This window comes from Leptonotus elevatus, chromosome 1, assembly GCF_054856555.1.
Source record: "Leptonotus elevatus isolate MCC_2025b chromosome 1, RoL_Lele_1.0, whole genome shotgun sequence".
Taxonomy (NCBI): domain Eukaryota; kingdom Metazoa; phylum Chordata; class Actinopteri; order Syngnathiformes; family Syngnathidae; genus Leptonotus; species Leptonotus elevatus.
Window position 1 is genome coordinate 13275118 of NC_141239.1, and position 23631 is coordinate 13298748.

At 39.6% G+C, this 23631-nt stretch overlaps 3 protein-coding genes across 4 annotated transcripts; all 3 read left to right on the forward strand.

Moving 5' to 3' along the window:
• The first annotated feature begins 7 nt into the window (after positions 1–7).
• Positions 8–8626, forward strand: yipf1 (Yip1 domain family, member 1). 2 transcript variants are annotated; one of them, XM_086075229.1, is made up of 10 exons: positions 8–143; positions 429–559; positions 1732–1874; positions 1981–2061; positions 2523–2610; positions 2743–2859; positions 3213–3379; positions 5154–5336; positions 6953–7047; positions 7220–8626. In XM_086075229.1, the coding sequence occupies exons 2-9, from the start codon at positions 526–528 to the stop codon at positions 7034–7036; spliced, it is 897 nt and encodes a 298-aa protein (XP_085931355.1). In that variant the 5' UTR covers positions 8–143; positions 429–525; the 3' UTR covers positions 7037–7047; positions 7220–8626. The 2 variants fall into 2 exon arrangements, with proteins under 2 accessions (XP_085931355.1, XP_085931346.1); XM_086075220.1 differs by having other exon boundaries at positions 96–189.
• Positions 8627–9807: 1181 nt separating this feature from the next.
• LOC147180949 (uncharacterized) lies at positions 9808–10536 on the forward strand. Its single transcript, XM_086090879.1, has one exon. The coding sequence runs from the start codon at positions 9808–9810 to the stop codon at positions 10534–10536; it is 729 nt and encodes a 242-aa protein (XP_085947005.1).
• Positions 10537–10923: 387 nt separating this feature from the next.
• ndc1 (NDC1 transmembrane nucleoporin) lies at positions 10924–21848 on the forward strand. The gene is made up of 18 exons (XM_086075356.1): positions 10924–11068; positions 14361–14478; positions 14556–14657; positions 15630–15804; positions 15875–16001; positions 16093–16201; positions 17347–17398; positions 17472–17604; positions 18867–18959; positions 19033–19114; positions 19199–19366; positions 19696–19938; positions 20012–20124; positions 20237–20287; positions 20352–20415; positions 20498–20598; positions 21436–21596; positions 21670–21848. Exons 1-18 carry the CDS (start codon positions 11030–11032, stop codon positions 21731–21733), a joined length of 1995 nt encoding a protein of 664 aa, XP_085931482.1. The 5' UTR covers positions 10924–11029; the 3' UTR covers positions 21734–21848.
• Positions 21849–23631: the final 1783 nt, after the last annotated feature.

The window sequence follows — 23631 nt, forward strand, 5'->3', positions numbered from 1 at the left end:
TCGTTTTAAAATTTTATCCTGGTATCTTTTCACAAAATCTGCTTTGTATTAACAATTAAAACAGATTTTGTTATTTTGAAAAAACACTAATAGGAAGCTGGTGTGTTTACCAAGCTATACATCCGGATCTTTCTTCCGTCAACGTAAGCTAGCAATTGGGACATGGTTTTTGGATTTTGCATGGTTTAAGTGAGCATTTTATTTTCGTCTGTGGTCACATTTGTGCTCTTGGCTTCTTCATACACAAGAGAATAGTACTATTTGTTTGTTTGAACATACATATGTAAAGTAGCGTACTCGTTTCCGCCATGTAGACTTGCTAACAAGTTAGTAACCAAGATGTGACGCTGGCTTGTATGCGTGTGTTTCTTTATCGATTGACACGAATGGCATCTTAAAAGCGTGTTTTGTTTTTAATCTCCTCACAGCTTCCCAAGAGAAAAAGCGCAGCTCCTGTTTCGCTTCAACTGATAAACTGACAACGTGTTTTCTGTTCTGACCGGTTTAGCCGTGTCGTCCGCATAGATGGCGTCTGCGAACGACCCGTTTCAATTTCAAGGTGGGTGTGACGTCATATATCGTCAACTTTTCTCTAGTTTTGTCGTGACAAATATCTACAACCTGCATTCTATATTTGATCCATATGCAATCAGTTTAGTCTTTGCATTTGGTAGCATTTCTCTTGGCTACACTGCTTCCATTATGTGTATATGGAGGACCAAAAATGCCTAAATAAATTAATTCACACATTACATACATACATAAATGTGAAAATGTATGTTAAAAAAAAAGAAGAAAACTTTAAAGACAAAAAATAGTTTAAATGGAAATAAAAACAACAAAGAATGTAGATATACATAAATAAAAGTGAAAAATAATTACAAGAATGAAAAACAAGACTGTAAATATAAATATAAAAGTGGAAATAAATAAAATATCAATAGAATTAAATATCAATAATTAAAAACATTCTGCTCTTATTTATTTTATGCTGACGTTCCAGCGTCATGAATTATTACAATGAGTGGGTTGTAAGTGTGTCTTGAGTTGAACTATTCTTCTATTGGTTGATCGGCATGTCAGTCTGTGCCGAGCAGAGAATTCACGCACACAAAACAATGGACCTTGTTGTTTACAGAAACTTATGTGAAGTTAACGAGCAACTAGACATTCACATCGCAAGTTCTGGTGACAGTGGAGAAGAATGTCGTCCATTGCTGGAGCTGTCCATGCATGCTGTCGATACTTGTTTGATATTTGATACTTGTTTGCCAACCTGCTTGGTGTGGATGAGAGAACCCTCCACCCTCGAAAGGCAGTTTGCAATGGCAAATAACTCAATCAACCTAAGACACACTAAAGACCGCCCCCTCATTTGAATAACATTTCATGATGCATTTCATGCTGACAGCATCTGCAGCATGAAATAAATATGAGAGCCAAGTGTTTTTATTTAATTAATATTTAATACTGTTTATATATTTATTTCCACTTTTTTTTTTATCTTGTTTTTATTTTTGTATTTAAAATGTGTTGTTTTTGTCATGTTTTTAGATAAATATTGATTGTGAACCTCCCCAGATGATGTACATGCCATATGATGGCACAGTTGTGTACTGTTATATTATGATCTTGTTATTGTATTATTGTGACTTGATAGTGGCGTTATTAGAGAGTGGATTTAGTCTGGTAATTTCCCACTGAAGTGTTTTTTTTATGTCACAATTTAAGAATTTGAAGAGAGCAATCTGCTAGGAGCTGATAGTGAGTCAACTGCGATCAGCATCGAAGATGATTTTATAAATCCGAAGTCCCCCGGTGGGTTCGTTCCCAGTGGTGATGAAGACCCCATGGCCGAAGATGACAAAGCTAAGGCAAGATGTTATGATTATGCATATTCTGGGTGTTGCTGGGGGCTTTTGCATAATGTGTCCTTTTGACAATATTTACTTATTATTATTATTTTTTTTCTCATTAAAGCTTCTCTCAGGGGAGAAGAAAAGCACCCCCTTCTGGACTTTTGAGTACTACCAACAGTTTTTTGATGTTGACACACGCCATGTAAGTATGACTTAGTTTCATTGGAATTAAAACACATATTATATATATTTTTAAATTAAAAATAAATTGTAAGTGTATGCTTAGCCCAGTGATTTTCAACTATGTATTCAGAGACTCATATCAAGCACTCGAGAAAGCGAACAAAACCAGTAGTTACATTAAGACAAAGAGTATGTAGCAGACCATACAGACCCCAATGCAACACTTCAGTCATAGGAGATCCCAATCAAAAAGCCTCGTTTAGTAAAAGATCAGATCTATTGTAAGTCCTTTACACACAAAAAGCTTGTTCATAAGGCTCTCTCTTGGGCTACCGTGGCAACAAAAACAGTAATTAGGAACCTATCAAAATAAAACCAGCAGCGGCACAAACACAAGGACTCATGTACAAAAGATCCATATTAAGGTACTTTGTTCACAAAAAGTTGGCCCATTTACGTAATGTGTGACTTTTGTCTCAGGTAAGGGAAAGAATTGTTGGCTCGGTGCTGCCCTGGCCGGGAAAGAACTTCATCCACATGTACCTTCGCAGAAATCCCGATCTCTATGGTCAGCATGCAAACACACATCTATGTTCCCATCATGAAGCTCTTCAAACATTTTCAATTTGTAGGGCAATTATGAGGCTTCACCATTTGAACTGATGTATTCTTACCGTATTACACTCATGACTCCTCTCAGGACCGTTCTGGATCTGCACCACTCTTGTGTTTGCCATTGCTATTAGTGGAAACATCTCCACCTTCCTGGTACATCTGGGCAAGCCAGACTACAAATATACACCCGAGTTTGGAAAAGGTAAGCACCCTAAAAATGTGTCATTAAAAAATGGAATTTAACTCATTTATTTTATCTGATAGAGATACTTGATTCATCATGTGAGGAGAAATTTAGCAATTAACAGTCTTGATATAAACATATACCTTATAAACCTTTTTTCAGGGTTTTTTCCATATCTAAAAAAACACCAGCGCATGTAAGCAGACATGGCTTCCAAGTTTGCGACTCACCATTAGAAAAAAAAAGAGTATATTATTACTATTACTATCTTGACCAAACCCTGAATAGATTTATAGGTGCCCCTACTTGCAGAAATGTATGTTGTATGACCTTTAACCCCCCCCCCCCCCCCCCCAACCCATGCCCCCCAGTCACCATAGCTGCGACAGCCATCTTCAGCTACGCTTGGCTGGTACCTCTCGCCGTGTGGGGTTTCCTGCTGTGGAGGAACAACAAGATCATGAACTTGGTGTCTTATTCCTTCATCGAGATTGTCTGCGTGTACGGATACTCACTTTCCATATACATTCCCGCTGTGGTAAGTTTTCCGTCTGAATATTCTGTGGAACAGATTATATCAGGTACAACGTGCAATCAACCACAAATGAAATCCAATCAAGCTTTATTTATAGAGCGCTTCAGGAACAACGCAGTTGACTAAAGGGATACATGACTCATTGAGCTATTTTCAACAGTAAGAACTTTTGTCTATAATTAATGTGATAACTTCATTATTTTTCATGAACAATATCTTTAAAACGAAAGTTCCTGGCGGTCGGGAGGGGCGAAATTTTGCCACTTGCTGTTGACTGAAAATGACATCACCTGTGCTAAGGAAGTAGCTAATGACCAATCATTGCTCAGTTGGCTGACCAAACCCAGAAAACAGATGAGCCATGATTGGTCGTTACAAACTTCCTCAGTACAGGTTATGTCATCTTCAGTCGAGAGCAAGTGGTAAAATTAGTTTTTCAAGGTATTAACTAATATGCTCCCAAAAAATGTGTGAACTTTTTTAATTAAAAAAAAATTATGCTAGAGCATACAGAAGGCTTTGATGCAGCCTCTCAACTGCAAAGAACGGTTGAAGAAATGTTAGTTATTACACAAACGGCCAGCAGGTGGCAGCAGAGCAAAAGTGTTCAACCAAGGCCATTTTGAGAAAAAAAGCTAATTTACTCACAGTTCTAAATAGATTTGTGAATAATTATTAAACTTAACTATATTCTAATGCTAACTGCTGCAAAACGAAAACAGATAGAAATATACTTTTTTCCTGATGAAAGAAGAGACTCTAGTCTTTCTTTTGGTAGAACAGAATCTTCTTTGGGCCTTGAAAAATCAGTCAAAATCCAGCAAAACAGCCGGGAGTGAGGGAGGTTGCTTCAGTGAAAATGGCTGGGAGTGAATGAGTTAATTGTTCATGAAAAATAATGAAGTGATCACATTAACTATAGACAAAATATTATGTTCTAACTGTTGAAAATGGATCATTGAGTCAAGTATTACTTTAAAGTGCTTAAGACAGCATAACCTAAACCTACGTTATACATATAATTAATTACCAGGGATATAAAACTGATATATCAATGTAATGTAAAACGACAAAACTTAAAACACACGCACACAAAAAGTATTCACTTTTGATCGTTACATATGTATGATAGATGCTAACATAGCAAGATGCTAACATAGCAGTCTACATCTTTAGTCAATGCATATCATGTCAAACATTTGAACTCCAATTGCACTCCATCAGTCGTAGAAGAGACAAATCAAAGTATTTTGTTGGCAAAAAAGTTGGTCAAAATGCTGACTTTGGGTTGGGAGTCTTGTCAAGCCAATGGGAATGGAACAAAAATGGGAATTAGGAACCTGCCAGAATAAAATTATTAACATCAGAAACAGAACTCAAATGTGATCCAAACCAAAGTCCTTCATTTACAAAAGGTTGACCACTACCATATCTGGCTGAGAGTACCATCAAACCAACACAAATGGGAACAAAATCAAAAAGTAGAAAACTTATAAAATAAAATCAATATCAGCGCAAACAGGACTAAAATGCATAAGAGCAATAGTAGAAGATCCAAAATGAAAAGTAATTTGTTACAAAAAGCTGGTTGGCAGAGAATGTGAACAAAATGAGGAGGTAGGAAAATACCAAAATAAAACATGTAGCAGCACACACAGATTGACTCAAATTCTTGATATCAGTTGATCGCAAAAAAATGTTTGACAACATGATAATACTGTAGCTTCTCTAGTCTCTAAGACCATATTTGCTAACTTGTTCTCATTCCCCACACAAGGTTCTGTGGATTTTCCCATTCGAGTGGGTGCGATGGCTCACCATCCTGCTGGCGCTCCTCCTGTCCGGCTCTGTCTTGGTCATCACCTTCTGGCCCGCCGTCCGCGATGACAACTCTAAAGTGATTGCGGCAGTCATGTCGGCCATTGTGGTGCTCAATGCCCTGCTTGCCATCGGTTGCAAAGTAAATGTGCTCTACAACTCGCTTCTATAGTTGACATCTGATGTTTAAAGTAACAATTAGTCTTACACAGAAGTTGTCTAGTTTGTTGTCTAATTTGAGTGCTGTAAATTCTGAACTACAAAGTGGGCCTAATATACCGCAAGAGCTAAATGTAGCCATAACAAAAATATTTAAATTAAACTGGTCGTTTTGGTGTATTAGCCATGTTAGAAAATGGGATATTTGCAAAGACAGATGTTACGCAGAAGGATTTTTTTTTTTTTTAAACTTTTAATTACCAGTAAACACAGATAAACGTTTTTTCCCCAAACAAACAATATCGAACACGGCTAGTTACACAGTAGCTTCCCAGAAAATCCCAGAGTAACAGTCCCAGAACTTCTTTGATACACACTTTCTCTGTCGCTCTCATTTTCGCTTTGAAGGTCACTTTTCGCCAATGCGCTTGTGCTGTTATTTCGCCACGTAGCAGTCAAGCCTTTTGCTGTCAGGATCCACTGGCAAATTTATGCAATATTCGCTCTTCACGTGTGGACAGTTTTTCTAAATATATATTTAAAAAAATCTGTGAATACCGAACTGCGAATATGCAGGCGTCAGCTGTAGTTTTAAAGTAGAAGTCAACCTTAAAAAAATTCTTGAAAAAAATATGTTATATGTGACATATCTAGTCTAAACATGGCATTCTGATTAATATTACATTTGTGAAATATGAGTTATGAATCAAATCCAGCCGTTTTAATCCATTTCAGGGGGCGGCCATATTGTCACTTGCTGTCGACTGAAGATGACATCATTGTTACTTAGGGCTCAGGCAACAACCAATCAGAGCTCATCTGTTTTCTGAAACTGCGCTGTGGTTGGTTGTTACCTGAAACCTAAGCAACATTAATGTCATCTTCAGTCGACAGCAAGTGGCAAAATGGCCGCCCCCTGAGATGGATAAAAGCGGCTGAATTTTGCTGGTTAACTCATATTTAAACTAATGCAATATTAAGTGGAGCTGCATAGAACATATTGTTGTCAAAAAAAATTGGGGTTGACTTCACCTTTTAAGTTGTACTATCACCCACCACCACTAGATGGCAGACATAGTTAGTTGCGCTTAATTGTGACTTCTTGCACGTCTTGCTGTCTGTTTTGTGCTGTCCTTGAATGATCATTTTATGCAAAAGAACCCTTTGCACTCACTTTGTGGTTATTTTGTTTGTTTCAAACCCTTTGTTGTTGAGTTTAGGGTAGTGGATCTTTGATACATGCATTTTTGTCATACATCTGGTTAGGAAGTGCATGGTCCTATGTGGGCCCTCCAATGGCACATATGGAATATTCTGCCCCCCTCCACTATTTAAGTTGCCCATCCCTGAAATATGTATGCAGTCACTGACTCATTGGAGCTGTGTACTCATTCCATTTGTGGTGACTGGTCAATGTCACGCTGATCAGGAGGAAACTGACAGCATCCGCATGCTGCCGTGTGAGCGGCCGCTGTCAAGGCCACCACCCGCAGCGGGTGTCGCATATCCGCTCGCAACGGAATAATTGCTCCGCACAGTTAATCCCAATGTCTGCATGGTTAAGCTGCTGTTCACCTCTGTTGTTTCCTCCTTTTGTAGGCATATTTCTTTAGCAAAGCAGAGCTGGTGCCACCGCCCGCCAATCTGTCAACTACAGCGGTGGCCCACAAGCACACAACATGAGTTGTTTAAAGGTACACACACATGTTCACTTTTTATTTCGTACCTTGCTTTCATGCCTACTATTTACCGTCCTCGTGTTTGAACACGGACAACATCCGACACCACACTTTCCCGACATGATTTCTCCTTGCCAAAGCAAGTGTCCACCAAATGTTGTTTTTTTTCCCCTCTCCCAAATTGCAGCATCTCCTGTTGCCTTAAGGAGAATCTGGTTGCAGTGTGGTGATGAAGTCATGAGTCGTCTGGATTTCACCTCATAACCTACTGTCGGGGGTACGCTTGGTGCAACGCGACCAAGTATGTTCTTTCTAACGGGATAGGTGAAGTGTTGCACTACTGATTTCTATTTATCGCCAAAACAAGACCAATCTTAAAGGTGTTTGAACGGAATCGAAGGCATTTTGGATGCTATTATTGAATATTATGGTAATGGGACTTGGACAGCACACCACGGAATTGTCCGAATTGAATGGATGTATTTAATTTTCTTTACTATTACTATAATATAATAATGTCGACAAAGTACGGAAGCTATTAGTGCCACACTGAAGCAACGAAGGGAAAACATGTAGGGATTTTTTTTTTTGAACAGTCAAAGGATAAATATGTAATTTTTACAAGAATAAAAGATAATATAAGAAGAAAGTTTTAATTTACTGGGAATAAAGTCGTCATTTTGAATTTTTTTCCTTGCCTGACAATGAAAACTTTCCCCTTCTACTATTATAACTATTGTCATAATGTTACACTTTAAAAAAAAAACACCAAAAAAACAATTATTATATTTTCTTTAGTCAACTTAATTCTCATAATATTTCTATTCTATATAGTCAGGATAATTATGAGAATGTCCTAATTTTGTGCAAGAATAAAGCTAAAATGTAATATTACAAGTAAATATGTTGTCATTTTACAAAAATCTAATCAGAATTTTAAAAGGCTTAAGTCATAATACAAGAAAAAAAGTTGTACTTTTCCAAAAATGTAGTAGTAATTTGACAACAATAAAATCATCAGTCCAGTATAGTTCCCCCCCCCCCCTCGTATTATGTTATGACTGCTCTCGTCAAAAAAAATTTTTTTTATTAGAAATACAATATTGTTATTTATGACTTTGTTGTATTCCCATAGCATTACAACTTTATTCTTACTCTACAACTCCATTCTTGGAATTTTCTACAACTTTATTTTTTTGAAAATTACAATTCTTGGAATATTATGACTTTATCCTGGTATAAATCATTATTTATTCCGTAATTGTGTTTCCATAAAATCACAACTTTATTCTTGTCATATAATTTCATTCATGGAGTATTGCAACTTCAGTTTTTGAATATTACAATTTTATTTTTGAAATATTTCATCCTTGGAACATGACTTTTAAAAATTGTTCCCCCTTCTCAGTGTGGCCCTAATGCGTGTTTGCACAAAAGAATTGCAATTAATAAAAACTTCTATAAAAACCTGCTGGTGGAAATGTTCAATTTATGAATGCAAAGTTATGAAAAAACATCTATCATTGTGACTTCTCCTGTTTTAGATGCAAGTGATTTGGACAGTCACATCAAATAAACACTAAGTCACATCAGGCTATGGGACTCCTCCTTTTTTTTTTTTTGTTAATTAGCAGCAGTCGAGTGCATCTAAGGCTGCCAGGACATTTCAACATTTTAAATATTTAATCAAGCGCCTGTTAATCATAGCTTACAAAGGTGACATTTGCCGGCTAGCGCTTGCATCTCATCCATCTTAGCTGTCAATGAACCTCCTTGAGGGATTGTGGCATTCACAACAACACTTCCTGTGAAGAATGCTTTCACTCTCAGGCACTTGGTGCAGTTTAATGTTTTGTTGATGAGGGGGGAAAAAAATACAAGAATAAAGATAAATATCATTTTTCAACAAGTAGAAAATATTTCATATTAACTTTTTTCCACTGTAATTAGTCATTCTATGAACAAATTAGTTGTACAGAATAAAAGGTTTCATTTTAAAAGAATAAAGCTGGCGTACAAAGATTGAAGTAATACATTTACAAGATTTTTGTCATTTTAAGTTATATTCATATAAGAATACATTTGACAATGCAGTTGTAATTTTACAACAGTTAAGTCGTCAGTTAATGAGAATATAATTTTTTTAAAGTGTGAGAATACGTGTTATTTTTTCCATATTCAAAGTAGACTTTATGAGACTAAAATAAAAATCATGTATAATTGTTGTATTATGAGATGGAATGTATCATTTTTACGAGAAATTTTTTGGGGGAAAGGAATTAATATGTAATTGTATGGCAATAGTTGAAAGAAAAAAAAGATGAGGTCAGCATGGAAAGAAATTAATAAATTCAGAGATTTAAAATTCGTATTTGTGCAAGAATCCGGTCCTAATTTCGTATGTTTTGAGGGGGGGAAAAAACTTTGGCATAGACGCTTCCTGTGAAGAAGAATGTCAGCAATGTGCTCCCTAACACGCCTCGGTCTACTTTAATAATTGTGTTTTTGGGCTCCATTAGGCAAATGGGAAAAATAAATGGTGTCACTGTAACCGTCAACAGCGGGGGAAGCTGGCAGATGGCCTAATTACAGGTCATCCTAGCCACCAGCTTTGAGTTACACGTGAGAGCTCAACACAAACCCTGTGAGTTGAGAGCGATGACACCCGCCTCTGTGTCGGGCTCGCAGGTGGCCACTCGAGGAGTTTTCTGAAGGAGTTAAACAATGAACTCGTGAGTGGGTTTTGCAGTCGCTTGATGTTGATTTTCCAGTAGGATGGCCACTGCCAAAGGTGACCGAGCATCCAAGTTCGAGGCCTTGAAACTCTTGGAGAAGTGCCGAAAGGAGCGGGATGACGCCGTCCATCGAGAGGGCGTCCTGCGGGACAAACTCCGGCAGTACGAGTCCAGGCTGCGCTCCACTGAGGCCCTGAAGCAGAAGCTCAAGACCCTGCTGGCGGACAACAAGGAGCTGAGGAAACAAGTCAAGGCCCTACGCACGGAGATCGGCCTGGAATGCAGCCCCAAGTTCCATGGCAAGACCACCAAGGACGTCATTAACGACTTGCGCGAGAAGGAGCGCGAGTGTGACGCCCTGATTGAGAAGGTGGCCAAGCTGGGCCTGACTGTGGACGAGCTGACATCCGAGCTGGCCAACGCTGTTACGTCCAAGACGCTGCTGGAGGAGCAGGTCCAGTCTCTGCAGCAGAACCTCAAGGATATGACCAACAACCAGCGGCGTCTGCTCAAGCTGTGGGACGACAAGAAGGTCCAGCGGGAACAGCAGGCATTGCCTGCCATCGCGTTCAAGTCCGGGCAGAAACTTGCATTGACCCATAAGGCCGTTCAGACGGACATGTCCGTTAGTGCGTCCCAAAAGTTACCGGTCAATGCCTTCGACACCAAAACGGGTGATGCAAAGGCCCCATTGGATAGACCAAGTTTTACCACTTATCAGGATAACAAGTATTTTGTGCATGATGAGAGTAAAGGGCTTTACAACTAATTCATAACTACTGCAGTGTAAGAATTTAGAGAAGCAAGATATTCTCCATCCCTGGGGCTGGGGATGATTAGTGGCAAATGCGTTTTGTCACAAAACACAAGCTTCTGGCAGTGAAAAGTAAGGGAATTCACTACTTCATGTGTCATTGTCTATAAATAAGTAAATGGCTTCATGACTTAAACAGCAGTTTTGAATTGTGTATGCTTTCCACGATGCCTTACATAAATTGTTGGAGAAATATAACAAAATATACCGTACGTGTAACCCAATATAATATTTCCTTCAGAACGTTATCGACACACCTGAAAGTAGTTCTTAAATTAGACAGAGTCCCACGATACGTTTATTTAAACATCATTTTGAAACAGGCACATATATGGAGACCCTCGTGAACCTCGGGTCCTTCCGGAGGTCCTTTGAACGAAAGTGGCGCGGCATGATGGCAACTTGGAAGTTTTGACGAAGAAAGAAGAAATAATTTACGGTCTCCGCTATGTTTTTTGCGGAACAAAGTTGTTGGTTTGTCCGCAAGGTGAGTCTCTGTCGCCTAAAAGCAAGGCTTTTGTTATACGACCGACGTTAGCTAGCCTGTAGCCGTAACTACTGTTTATGGCGCCACACGAGTCGTGTATATTTAACTACACTTACTCGCATTATACATTTCAGGAAAATAATATAACCAGGACAGCCTTTGACTGTTTTGCTCAGGAAGAGATTCATTTAAGTCGTCGAAATGTGGAATCAGCTCTGCTGTTAAATGCTAAGACTTATTGGGGTTGTAACGCCCACAAAACAACCTCAAATGGAATTACAGGTCCACAAAAACAGTACAGTTCTGTAAACATACCCAACACACACACCAAAACAAAAAAATTGACAAAGAAAACCCCAGTATAAAATACGAAGTGGATATGTTTCCGTGACCTGCAAGGATGAAAGAAGGAAGACCATGAAAGGAATACATGGAAACATGGATGGAGAATAACAAAGGTTGTGTTAGGAAAGGAAGGAAGGAGCTAACTTTTATACTATAGATGATGTATAGATGTGTTTTAAGAGTAGGTAGAGAGGGAGGTCTCCCGCCTAATATTTAACGGAACGTCATTCCAAAATCCATGGGGAGAGATTTGTCTAAAATCTCCCTAACTTTATCGAGAGGAAAATAATGTGCTGTTAAGCGCAATTTAAATTTAAGTTAAAAATATATTTTTTATCTAGAAATGAAAGATGGTCGATCATTAGTAAGTGGGTACATTTATATTTTTAATGTCTTCTGTATTCATAATTGTTCTTTCACCTTGCGAAAATATTATTTTTATCCAAATACCTGATTATTCAATAGAATTTTCCGTAGGATATTTGAATACCAAAGTATTTGATAGCTGCAGCGCGAGAGGGGAACCAACTATACTGTACTATACATAACATAAATGGATAATGAAAGAGATGACCTGACGCTTGGGGAGGACTGGCCATCGGGAATTTCATGAGTTTCCCAAATGCCCAATCTTTCCACGGTGACGAATCGAATAGCAATTAATGGCTTAATTTTGGTCAAATAACGAATCGACACGTTGGATACTGCACCACCGCTTCCCGGAAAAAGTTCATGCTCAGGATTATTATATATTTTTTTTACTTTAAGCCCTGTATTAATACTTATCTTAACTGGAGCTTAAAGTAGCATTAAGGAACTTTTCAACCTTAATAAAACATTTTCATAACTCTTCTGATGAAACATCGACTTAAAACTAGTTGAATGGTACCTTTGCCATGGACCGAGTGGGTCTTTATCATTTTTACTGGCACTAAGCAACTTTGAGGAGGGTGGTAGAAACACTGCCACACAAAAAACTACAAATGTGTTGAATGCTTTATAGCAGCGGTCCCCAACCACCGGGCCGCAGACCAGTACCGGGCAGTGGGCCACTTTGGGCTGGTTAATTGAATAATGGAGGCTTAAAAATATTTTATTTTGAAAAGTGACCGGATTCTCTCTGTTTACGACGAACTTTTGACGCATGTCAAGATGGCTAATTATCTCAGTTGCGTAGCACTGATGCAAATTGACAAAAGGAGTAAAAAACAGACATATTTGGAAAGCTTCTTTGCAATGGAGAAAAGGCCCAGTGATGAGACAACGCAGGAGCCTATGACCAAGAAGAAAAAGAAAGGTGCGTGGACTTACAGCTACAGGTGATGCCCATGCATGATGGCCCGCTCTGCGGCGAGCGGCTTTTAAGTGTTTTGAGTTACTCATGGACTTTATATTTGTTCTGTGATGCTTTGTTATGTTGGCAGCGCCAACATATTATGCCCTTCTTAAATCTATCTCTTAAATGCGCCAACTTGGCACATTTAAAGAGGGCGCTGCAAATATAGTTACATAAAAATGTGGCTTCACATTTTTTGTTATAGCTACAAAATACCCGTTTTTGTGTAATCATTCATAATAAGCGTTACCATAGTGACCTAACCATATTAAAGCTTTGTTGTTACCCTTGACCCTTGTTATGGTGTTTGCGCTGCTAGTACAGGTACATAAAAATACATGGTGGATTTGCATTTGTTGTTGTAGCCTTTTATTAATCAGCCGCCAACAGTCAAGCACCCCTCTCCGCCCACACACACAGTTTTGATGAAGAAAGAAGAAATAATTGACGGTCTCTGCTATGTTTTTTGCGGAACAAAGTTGTATGTTTGTCTGCAAGGTGAGTCTCTGTCGCCGAAAAGCAAGGCTTTTGTTATACGACCGACGTTAGCTAGCCTGTAGCCGTAACTACTGTTTATGGCAGCAAGACGAGTTGAAGCGCCACACGAGTCGTTGTGTATATTTAACTGTATACTTACTTGCATTATAAATTTCAGGAGAATAATATAGCCAGGACAGCCTTTGACTGTTTTGCTCAGGAAGAGATACATTTAAGTCGTCAAAATGTGGAATCAGCTCTGCTGTTATATGCTAAGGCTTATGAGGTTTGTAACGCCCACAAAACAACCTCAAATAGAATTACAGGTCCATCAAAATAGTACAGTTCTGTACACATATCCCCCCCCTTCCCCCCTACACACACACACCCACGCCAAAACAAAATATGGACAAAGAAAACCCCAGAATAAAATACAAAGTAGATATGTTGCCGTGACCAGCAAGGATGAAAGAAGGAGGAACATGAAAGGAGGAATGCATGGAAACATGGATGGAAAATAACAAAGGTTGTGTTAGGAAAGGAAGAAAGGAGCTTACTTTTATACTAACACTAAAATGTTATACTTTGTGGGGCCATCTCATTGACATAATGCATTTCCTAGCCCCTAACCCCAACCATCAAAAATGATTGCCTACCCCTATTCCTAACCTCAACCATAACCCGATTCAAACCTAAACTCTAAAACCAAGTCTTGACCCTCAAAAAGAGGTCTAAACTTGTGCCACATGGACGGGTAGGCCCCACAACTCTGTGAAATCCCAAAATGTTGGCCCCACTATTTAACAAAAACAAGACCACACACATCCACACCCGAATTTAATGCAATGGGCCGAACACAGGCCTTAAAACTCGAATTCGAAAAATGTAATCCTTGTTTAAATCCCTAACCCTGGCCTGAAACTCTATTTAGAAACATTATTACTGACACGTAATTTTACTTTGACACCAAATCTCAAACACTGACTTAGAACGCTATTTTGCCCGTTTACTTTCTAAAACCTTTGAGTTCACCTCAGAAGTCATTAGTGAAATGATCACACATATTACAATAAGTATAAATGTAATTAAATGAAAACATGTCCATGTTTATGCTTTGGCCCATCCTGTACATAGGTGTTTTGCTGGAGGGCTGCAGCCAGCATAGCCTGGGCCGTCTTGCTGTTGCCCCCCACCACAGCAGTTTTTTTCATCGTCTGCAGGCTCCGTCTTTTCCCAATCCAGACCTTATCAGGTCAGTCTGTCGCCATTTTGTATTTCAGCTCGTCATTCAACACTTAGTAAGTAAATCAAAATGTCTTCCCTATACAGAATGTTTATCCCTCATGACAAGCGGCAGTGGCATTTTGTCCTTTGTCCTGTTGTGCGCCGTCACCACCATGGTGGGCTTCCTGATCTTTGAATGTTATACAGGTGAGTGAGGTTCAAATCAGACTGTGTGAATGAAATATTGCCCTTTTGATGTAATGTCAGACGTAATATCTGTTTAGCCACTATGTTGCATTGGGTTTTGGTGCTTTAAAAAAAAAGGCAGGCACACAAAAAAAAACTTCTCTGGTCATTCCACCTATTCTGCTTTCAAATGTGTGGTTTACTTTGGCATTTGATTGGTAATATAATTTGTGTATGTAATGTACAGTAGCTATGATTTTCATAAACTACTGAGCACCAAACCCACACAACCGTTTTGAAGAAGAAAAATTATATTTATGAATTAATTTTAGGTTTTTGCTTTTATATTGGACGCAAATAGTCATGCAAGTAGTAACACGAAAACCGCTGTAACAAATAGCTAAAATCTGAGCGGAAGTCTGGAGCAAAATCGTTTCTCTATGAGTCCTCAAAAATAAGGTGGGTAAGTGTTAATTTTGGAAAAATAAAATTTATCAAGGCAAAAAAGTATTGTCACATTACGACAATAAAGTCAAAACATTCACGACAGACAAGCTCATTATTTTGCTGATATAAACCAACATTATTGATGACTTTTCAAATCATTTACAGGGGGGGAAAAATAGTAGAATTTCCTATTGTATAATAATAATGGATCAGATTTATATAGCGCGTTTTTGGACACTCAAAGATGCAATTCACAATGGATACATTATTCGTGCGCTCACACATTCACACTGGTGGCGGAAAGCTACTTCAGTAGCCACAGCTGCCCTGGGGCAGGTTGACGGAAGCGTAGCTGCCAGTGTGCGCCTACGGCCCCTCCGACCACTACCAAACATTCGCACCTTTCAGACATATGTATGGTAATCATCATTCATCAAAGTTGCTTGTCATCACTTTTCCCCTGCTTTCTCATAAACAAGAAGGAAAAGCACCTCCCAAGGATAGATTGTCCTCGTAGTTGTTGATCCGTGTTCCGTTCCCTCTTAGTGATCCCCACCGTTGCCTGCTCCAAAATTGCTGTGTTGGGTCAGCTGCTGCACCCGCGTCACGTGGCCACCTCCATGCTCCACTGCGTCATGGGCATCATCGTGGCCTGGTGCGCCGCCGTCACCATCGGGGGCCGCTACGAGATGCTCGCCTACCCTTGCGCCCGCGACAACGTGTAAGTCTGCCTGACCGCAACGTTTGAGAGTCGCTTATTGCTAACGCTTGCGCTAACAACTGTCTTGCAGTTCCGCTCGGGCGTGTCTGAACGAGTACCACCTCATCCTCCTGCTGGCGGGGGCTTTTGTGGGCTTCTCTCACAGCCTGTTTGGCGTTGTCCATAACATGAACTACGTGTCTTTCCACACAGTTCAGGTACGTGTAGTCGTGCACTCTTGGCCATGTCTTTACAATTGCAAAATAGTGAATTGGTATTCACTGTTTGAATTCTCCCTTCTATCCCCAGCAATACAAATACCTTCGCTTTAAAGGGTCCTTGCTGCTGGTGGCGAAGTGCAGTGCCTCCCAAGCACTTTACTCTATCAGGAACTACATTCTAGTCTATTTCATTTTAGGTAGGTTATCTTCTTTTCCCCGTCTGAGTTTACAAATTCAATTCTCTGAATACCAAAATTCACCTAAAATGATTAAAAAATCTTGATGCACTGGCGTTACAAGCTTGAAAAACGAGCGTTGTATTGTGGCATGAATCAGATTATCATTACCATTCATTTCACAGATGAAAGATAATTGAGGTACGAATGTTTTCAATTACGAGCGAATTTAAGTCCCATCTAAACTCGCTCTTTCCCTTTATATCGGTGTTTCTCGACTGGGGCGGCCTTGCTGGTTTTTGGTGTGGTTTGCAGTTGGGTACATGAGAATAAAATATATTTTTAAGACGTTAGACTAGGGCTAGGTATTGATTCAAAATTCCTCAATCGATTTGATTTTGATTCACAAGAGTTCCGTTCGATTTGATTTTTATCAATTCGATTCACTTCAATCTAATATTGGTTAATAATGGAACATCAATTCTTAAATACCAAGGACATGCTAAAACTCCACAAACATTAAACTTCAAAGTAAATTTTGCAAAGGCAGTAACTGGTTGAATGTTTTATTTTAATGAAAGTAACGTTAAAATTATAATCACTTAATCACACAAACATTGACATCAGCAAGGATGAGATGAAAATAATTTCATACTTCTAATTCAATAATTGTAAATATGAATTAAAAATATTCAGAATTGCGATAAGTTAGGTCATTCAGAATTGTAAGAAAATACTTTTAAATTCACGTGAACAGAAAGAAAACAGTAAGATACAAAATAAATTTGGCCTTTAAAATTCTATTTTCTAATGAATTTATGGGGAAAAGGAGATAAGAAAAGAATCAATTCACGAGTTTATGAATTGATACATCAGACTCAAAAAGGAAAATGTATTCAATGTATTTATATTTTTTTACCCAGCCCTACGTCAGACTGACATTTATAGAAATAGGATTGTTCCATTCAATTGTGACTGAAACTTTTGTCAATTGAAGCTACTATTTCCATGTGTTTCATAAGTGTAATTCATTTAGGGCTGCAACTAACAGTTATTTTAATCCGGTCGATCAAAAATATGCAGGTGTTCCAGAACCTCAAAAAGGTTGAGAACCCCACTGCTCTATATGAAGTAACACCCTGCCTTGTTCATCTTTATGTTGATAGGACACATCCCAAGAGAGTGGATCTGTAAAATGTTTCACCTTGACTTAAGCAGGTTGGTGCACTTTCTGATTATCCTCCCTCACGTGCCAATTAATATTCACAAGTATTCTCTTTCCCAACTCCAGTTCCACCTGCCGCCTGGACACCATCGGCGGACTTATGGACTTGTCTCTCTTCTACCACCTGTGGCTCAGCGCCACTTTCCTGCTCTTCACCTGGTACATCACCTTGGTCCTCTTCAGGATCTTTATCACGGAGGTGTGTGCATGTTTGTGTTCATTCTCTCCTTCTACCCACTACATTACTCACAACATTGAGTTGTCTGATGGTGGGGTGCGAAAGCGGCAGTATGTACACAGTCGTGGCAAAATCCCACCGTGGCTGGGTTCTGTTTAGAAGGCACAGTGTGGACTTGTAGTTCCAGAGAATTTTTCTTCTTGGTACGCACAGTTCCATGGACTTATAGACTTTACGCTTTTACTTCTTGGTGATTGGTACTTGTAGTTCCAGGAACTTTGAATTCTTGGTACTTATAATTCCAGGAACTTTTATCTCTTGGCACTTATACTTCCATGGCATTTTACTTCTTGCTAAGTGTAGTTTGCAGGACTTTTATTTCCCAGTACCTGTATTTCCAGGAACTTTAAATTATTGGCACTTGTAGTTCCAAGGAGTTTATTTTGTTTTTGGGACATAGTTTTCCAGGAACCTTAAAATCTTTTATAAAAAAAACAACTCCCAGATGTTTTTCTTTTTGATACTTGTAGCTCCTGGAATTTACTTCTTGGTACAGTTTTTTGGTAGTTGACCCCCCCCCCCCCTTGGCACTTGTAATTGTTGGTACCTGTAGTTCCAGGAACTTTTACTTTTTGGTATGTGTAGTTCTTGGAATCTGACTTATTTGATACTTGTAGTTTCTGGGACATTTAGTTTATTAACAGGGTTAAAAGTACTCCGGCACGGTGCCGGATTTCCGGCGTAAGAGCCACTAGCGCAATGACATGTCTGGCAAAACAACGCCAATGCGGAGAGAAGGCCAACTTCAAAATAAACCTGCCCATACGAAGTAATATGTTGAGCGCAATGCCAAACGCTGTTGTTGTAGCCTTTTATTAATCAGCCGCAGAACAGCCAACCCCCTTTTTTGTCTGAGGAGACAAATGAGAAAAAAAGGAAAAGGGAAGCTATGCGCAATGCGCTTGTCCTCATGGGAATGTGGTCTTCCTTCAAACATTACAATACCGCTTTTGTCCATATGGCGCCGCCATAATCAACGTAAAATGAAAGTTCCTTAGTGTTGCTTTAATGTTTCCAATTGGATTTCCCCAGTGTTGTTACTTCCGCCCAAAGGTTCCAGGCCCTCTCAAAGTGACTACCCTCTCCAGCAAGCCACTATCTCAAAGTCCAAACAAAGTAGCACTGATCGGTTATTATATGTATATGTACCATATATTGTGCCGTAACCGCCCGAATAATTGAGCTGAAATGAAATGGATCCCACTTTGTTTTCCTCTGTACAGGGCTACAGTTTCCCAGTGCAGTCAACTTTTACGGAGGACGTGCACCAGTGTCTACCCAGAGTTCTGTCTGACCCACACCCGGCTATATTAAAGGTAGCCCATCACCCTTCCTCCCAAGGCCCTTTGTCATATTCGGAAATTGACTTGAAGTTTCTCCACCCGACAGTTCCTTGCCCTGCAGGACTTGGCTCTGCTCTCTCAGCACTCGCCATTGCGACGCGGCGAGGTGTTCAGCCTGAGTCAACCAGGTTTGTTTCTGCATGCTCATTTACTCATTTTCAAGCGTCACATTCGGTGATGAAATTGACCGTGCGGTTTCTGCCCTCCATCAGGTGGCCATCCTCACAACTGGAACGCCATCAGCAAGGAGTGTCAGTCGCTTCTGGCCGACCTGACCCAGCGACTGGTCACGTACCACGACAGCGTGGCCACCAACGGCAGGGCCAAGTCGCTTTCGTCAGGAAGCAGCGAACTGAAGTCTTCGTCGGGCTCGTCCTCGGGTACATAAATCATCACATTTGCTTGAAGAGCTGCTTCAGATGGAAATATGCAAACTAGAATAATTATAGTTGGGGGACTTTAACCCTTTATTATTGAAATAGTTTAAAACGCAGAGTTTTGGAATGAATGAAATCAAACATGAGACTTCTTGGTACTTACAGTAGTTCCATAAACTTTTTCTTACTGGTACGTGTAGTTCCACCAAATTATTTCATTGTACATGTAGCTCCAGGATTTTGTACTTGTGTAGTTCCAAGTACATGCAGTTCCACAAGACTTTAACTGCTTGGTGACTTTTAAAGATTTGTGCCTGTCTTTTTACTGAAAGTATCCTCTGGCGTAGAGGATCTGACGTGTCCAATGCCTAGAGGCGTCCCGATCAAAACTCCAGAATCCGTCTTTTCAAGCCCCCGGACGGCACCATTCACACCGCCCCACCAAAACAACTTTTTCTCCTCACCCGGCCTGCGGCGTCTCACTATGTCCGTTTACCAAGGCTCGCCATGGCACGGCAGCGTGCAGAGCCCCCACGTTATGAGGAGGGCCCCCAAACTTTGGTCCACCCCCACAGGTAAGATGATGTGCTTGTACACGGCGGCGCCTGCGGTTAACTTATTAGTCATTCGGCCAACGTCTTTGTACAGATTCACAGTCTAGCGGCAGCCCACTACTGCCCCCCGCCATGATGCCCAATCCCAAGCAGGATCACTACCAACCCAGTCTTATGGCCCAGTTCCTCCACAACAGGAAAGAACAGGTACACTCCAGTTCTTCCTTGCAGACAGTTGTGGAAAACAAAAAAAATGGCAGCTGTGGGCTTTTATGCTTGAAAGGTCATGACGTCTTCATGCTAACTTTACTCCATCCAGGTTAAAAGCTTCCTGTCCAAGCGTGTGCTGATAGCGTATTTGTTCAACAAGGTGAGCTCACTACAAAACACGACACTACTTTTCACGCAAATGCTGAACCTTTTCTGTTTTTCAGCTTCCGGAAGCCTCCAGTGAAGCGCTGTTTGCCGACAGCCAGGCCCACATTTGGGCATTGGAGGGTAAACAAAAACAATATATTTTTTTCACTTCCCGTTTAATACACGTATTTTTGTATTAGTGAACCATGTGAGCGCTTTCCAGGACTGTCCTACTTGGTTCAAGCCTCCTTCTCAGAGGACCACTTTGGCGTGGTGCAGACGGCGTTACCCAGCATCCTTAGCAGTATGCTGCTACTGCAAGAGGTCAGCTTTATACGAGGCATGATTGGAAATACACTCTTAAGTCCGTGCACTATACTGAGAGTGCGTATATACGGAGAGGCAAAGTGTGCTCCGCTTTCATTAATTTTTACCAGTACGAGTACTCAACTCTTGAGTAGTCACTGATACAAAGTACAGATAACATTAGTACTTTTGATACATACAATTTCTCCAAAACAAAACAAAACAGTGACCTAATTTTTAAGACAGACATATTCCAATATAGCATTTTTCCTTAAAATTTCATTATGTTAAAGGGAATTTCCAATTCTTCTAATTTCTAGTTCCTGATCATGAAATGGACAATAGAGGTGAGCGCACCAATACCTTGAAATAAGGCCTGGTGTCGGCCTCATATCAATACATGGTATCGGTACTTGCCCATGCCTACTTAAAATAAAATGTATTTCTTTAATTCATTTATATAATATGGACTTTTTATTCATTAAAAAGGCAAAATAATGTCACAAATATTTAAATATATATATGTATTTTATTTATTAGCATTTAATATTTAATTTGAGTTATTATTTTGTATGGTCATAAATGTAAAGAGTCGGTAACAGCCTACCAGTACTTCAATTTCCTGTTGTGTGGTTATTATACATTTGTGCTGTCACTTGTTGCTAGGCAGAATTTGTAGGTACTATTTATTTCAAAGTCTACTATTTACCGTCTAAGAGAAGGGCACTTGATTAGTTTCAGGTTCTTAACTCGACATTACAATTTCAACACTCCAATCATACAAGTGTGAACAGAGGAAAAGTAGTTTATTCATTGAATGAAAAAAATCTAAACAAACACGGTGTTTATTCGCAGGCGGTGGACCGACACTTCAAGCTGCCTCACGCGTCCACCAAGCCCGTGAGGACGTCGAGCGGCATGGGCGAGCCGGCCTACAAGACGCTGCGCTTCGCTCTCAGGGCCGCACTCAAGACGGCCATCTACCGAATCACCACCACCTTTGGAGATCACCTGAAGTGAGTCGCTATTATGTCAGTGTTAGTCTACGCGTATTCATGCTGTTTTTTTTTCTTTTTTGCACCCCTTCAGTGCCGTTCACATGTCCGCAGAGCATCGCAAGAGGCTGCAGCTCTTCCTGCAATACAAGGAATAACGCTTAATATTCACATCTTGGCAGTCTGCTTTTATTTTATGAGAGCGCAAAGAATGGAACGCTCAAAGGTCAGACACCTGTTTGTACATACTAACTTGTTTGTTAAATAAAAATATGATGTAAAAAAAAAAAAACATCTCCGGGTTTCATTGCAAATATTAATTTTGCTAGGGGAGAGAACCGGGCAAAAGTTTCAGGACGTCATGGTGGCAGGGAAGCGCAAGTACCTTCATCAAAAATAATGGAGGTGAGAGGAGTTCTAGTTCATCCAGGAGGAGTTTTGATCGGTCTTGTTCTTCCACAACAAGCTCATCTGAACCCAAACTTTTCTGGCAAAGTTAACCTAACTGAAATACCGTAATACAGCAGTCAGTCAGAATTGCAGATGCTGGACAAAAGGTCAAAGGTTACTGGGCCTTCTGAGTCTTAGATGAAAAATTCCTAGAAACAACATTTGTGCAAACTTCAAACAGGGTTTGAGTCACACCTGCTTGTAGCTGATAACTCCTAAAATCTAAACTCATCTTACCCCATTAAAATGAATGCAAATGCTATTATGCATTCCAGCCTCCCCAAAACAAAGTGTTAAAAAATTAAATACAATTATGAAAGAATGCAAAAACTAGCAGGCCTGATAAAGTTGTTCTGTTGTGGTTGGATTTTTTAAAAACAAAAAGTATTTTAAACGCCTTGGTGCAACCCTGCTTAATTAAGAGTCCCTCGATACTTGCCAGTTTATGTCCTATATGAATTTCCTTAGAAAAACATGCATCTCCAACAACTTTAGGATGCATACATGGAAATGTATGTTTTGACCCGTCGGATACTATTCTCTCTGAAATAATGGACCTAGCAACCGGAAGCAATTGTTTTAACGCACAGGGGTCAGAGTCCGGTCCTCTAGGGTTTGAGTTCTGCATGTGTTTGAGGTTTCTCTACTCCAACACACCTGATTCAATCATCAAGATCATTATCGGGGTCCTGCAGAGCTTACTGCTGAGCTTAAATAGGAGTCAGCTGTGTTGAACGTGAGAAACCTCTTAACTCATTCACGGCCATAAATTCATTTAAAAAGATTATTAAAAATTTGGGGCGTCAGGCGATAATTTTTTTTAATCGTATTTAATCGCATGACTTCACTAGTTAACTCATGATTAATCACACATTTTATATCTGTTCTAACTGTACAATCAAAAAAATAAATTATAGTTTTCCTACTCTTAACAAAAGTGGAAAAAAATGTTTAATAGAAATAGTTAAAATGATTTTTTTGACGTTTATAGCCGTCAATGGCAGTGAATGAGTTAAACATGCAGGACTCAGGCCCTCGAGGACCGGACTTTGATACTGTTTTAACAAGACATGTTTGCATTACCAAACAGGACAAAGCATCAAGAGTACTGTCTTTGTTTTATTGCACAAACTCTTCAACAGATTTCCAACAGAACCAGTATATGTTTCATAATCTTAAGCCTGTGGGTGGGAAAATTTGAATTCAATTCTGAAAATGAAATGCAGTACAGTGTACAATGCAAACATAATACTGTAAAGGACAGCCTTAGGCGAACAGAAGAAAAAGGAGCATGTTGGATCTGTATCGAATATAAACCTCTGCATCTTCAAATGTTTTGTGTGACATCAAACAGCATCTTCTAAATTATTATTATTTTTTTTACAGTTTCTTATTTATATATGTACAATTTAACTAAGAGTTCTCAGAAAACGAGAAAAAAAACGCTGGGCTTCAATTGCGCTCACACCACAAAGAACGAGCAAGCACAATGTCCAAAGAAACCACCACCCTCCTTCTAAATACCCCCGCCCCCATTTCATTCCAACCAATTAGCTGCTTCTCATTCAGCTACAGATCAGACCGTTTGGACTCCAAGGGGCATACT

Coding starts and splice junctions, on each gene's coding strand:
- yipf1 (XM_086075229.1), top strand. CDS start 526: ATGGCGTCTGCGAACGACCCGTTTCAATTTCAAG. Junction 2,062..2,522: donor TTGATGTTGACACACGCCAT/GTAAGTATGACT, acceptor CTTTTGTCTCAG/GTAAGGGAAAGAATTGTTGG. Junction 5,337..6,952: donor TGCTTGCCATCGGTTGCAAA/GTAAATGTGCTC, acceptor CTCCTTTTGTAG/GCATATTTCTTTAGCAAAGC.
- LOC147180949 (XM_086090879.1), top strand. CDS start 9,808: ATGGCCACTGCCAAAGGTGACCGAGCATCCAAGTTCGAGGCCTTGAAA.
- ndc1 (XM_086075356.1), top strand. CDS start 11,030: ATGTTTTTTGCGGAACAAAGTTGTTGGTTTGTCCGCAAG. Junction 20,288..20,351: donor TAGCGTATTTGTTCAACAAG/GTGAGCTCACTA, acceptor TCTGTTTTTCAG/CTTCCGGAAGCCTCCAGTGA. Junction 21,597..21,669: donor ACCTTTGGAGATCACCTGAA/GTGAGTCGCTAT, acceptor GCACCCCTTCAG/TGCCGTTCACATGTCCGCAG.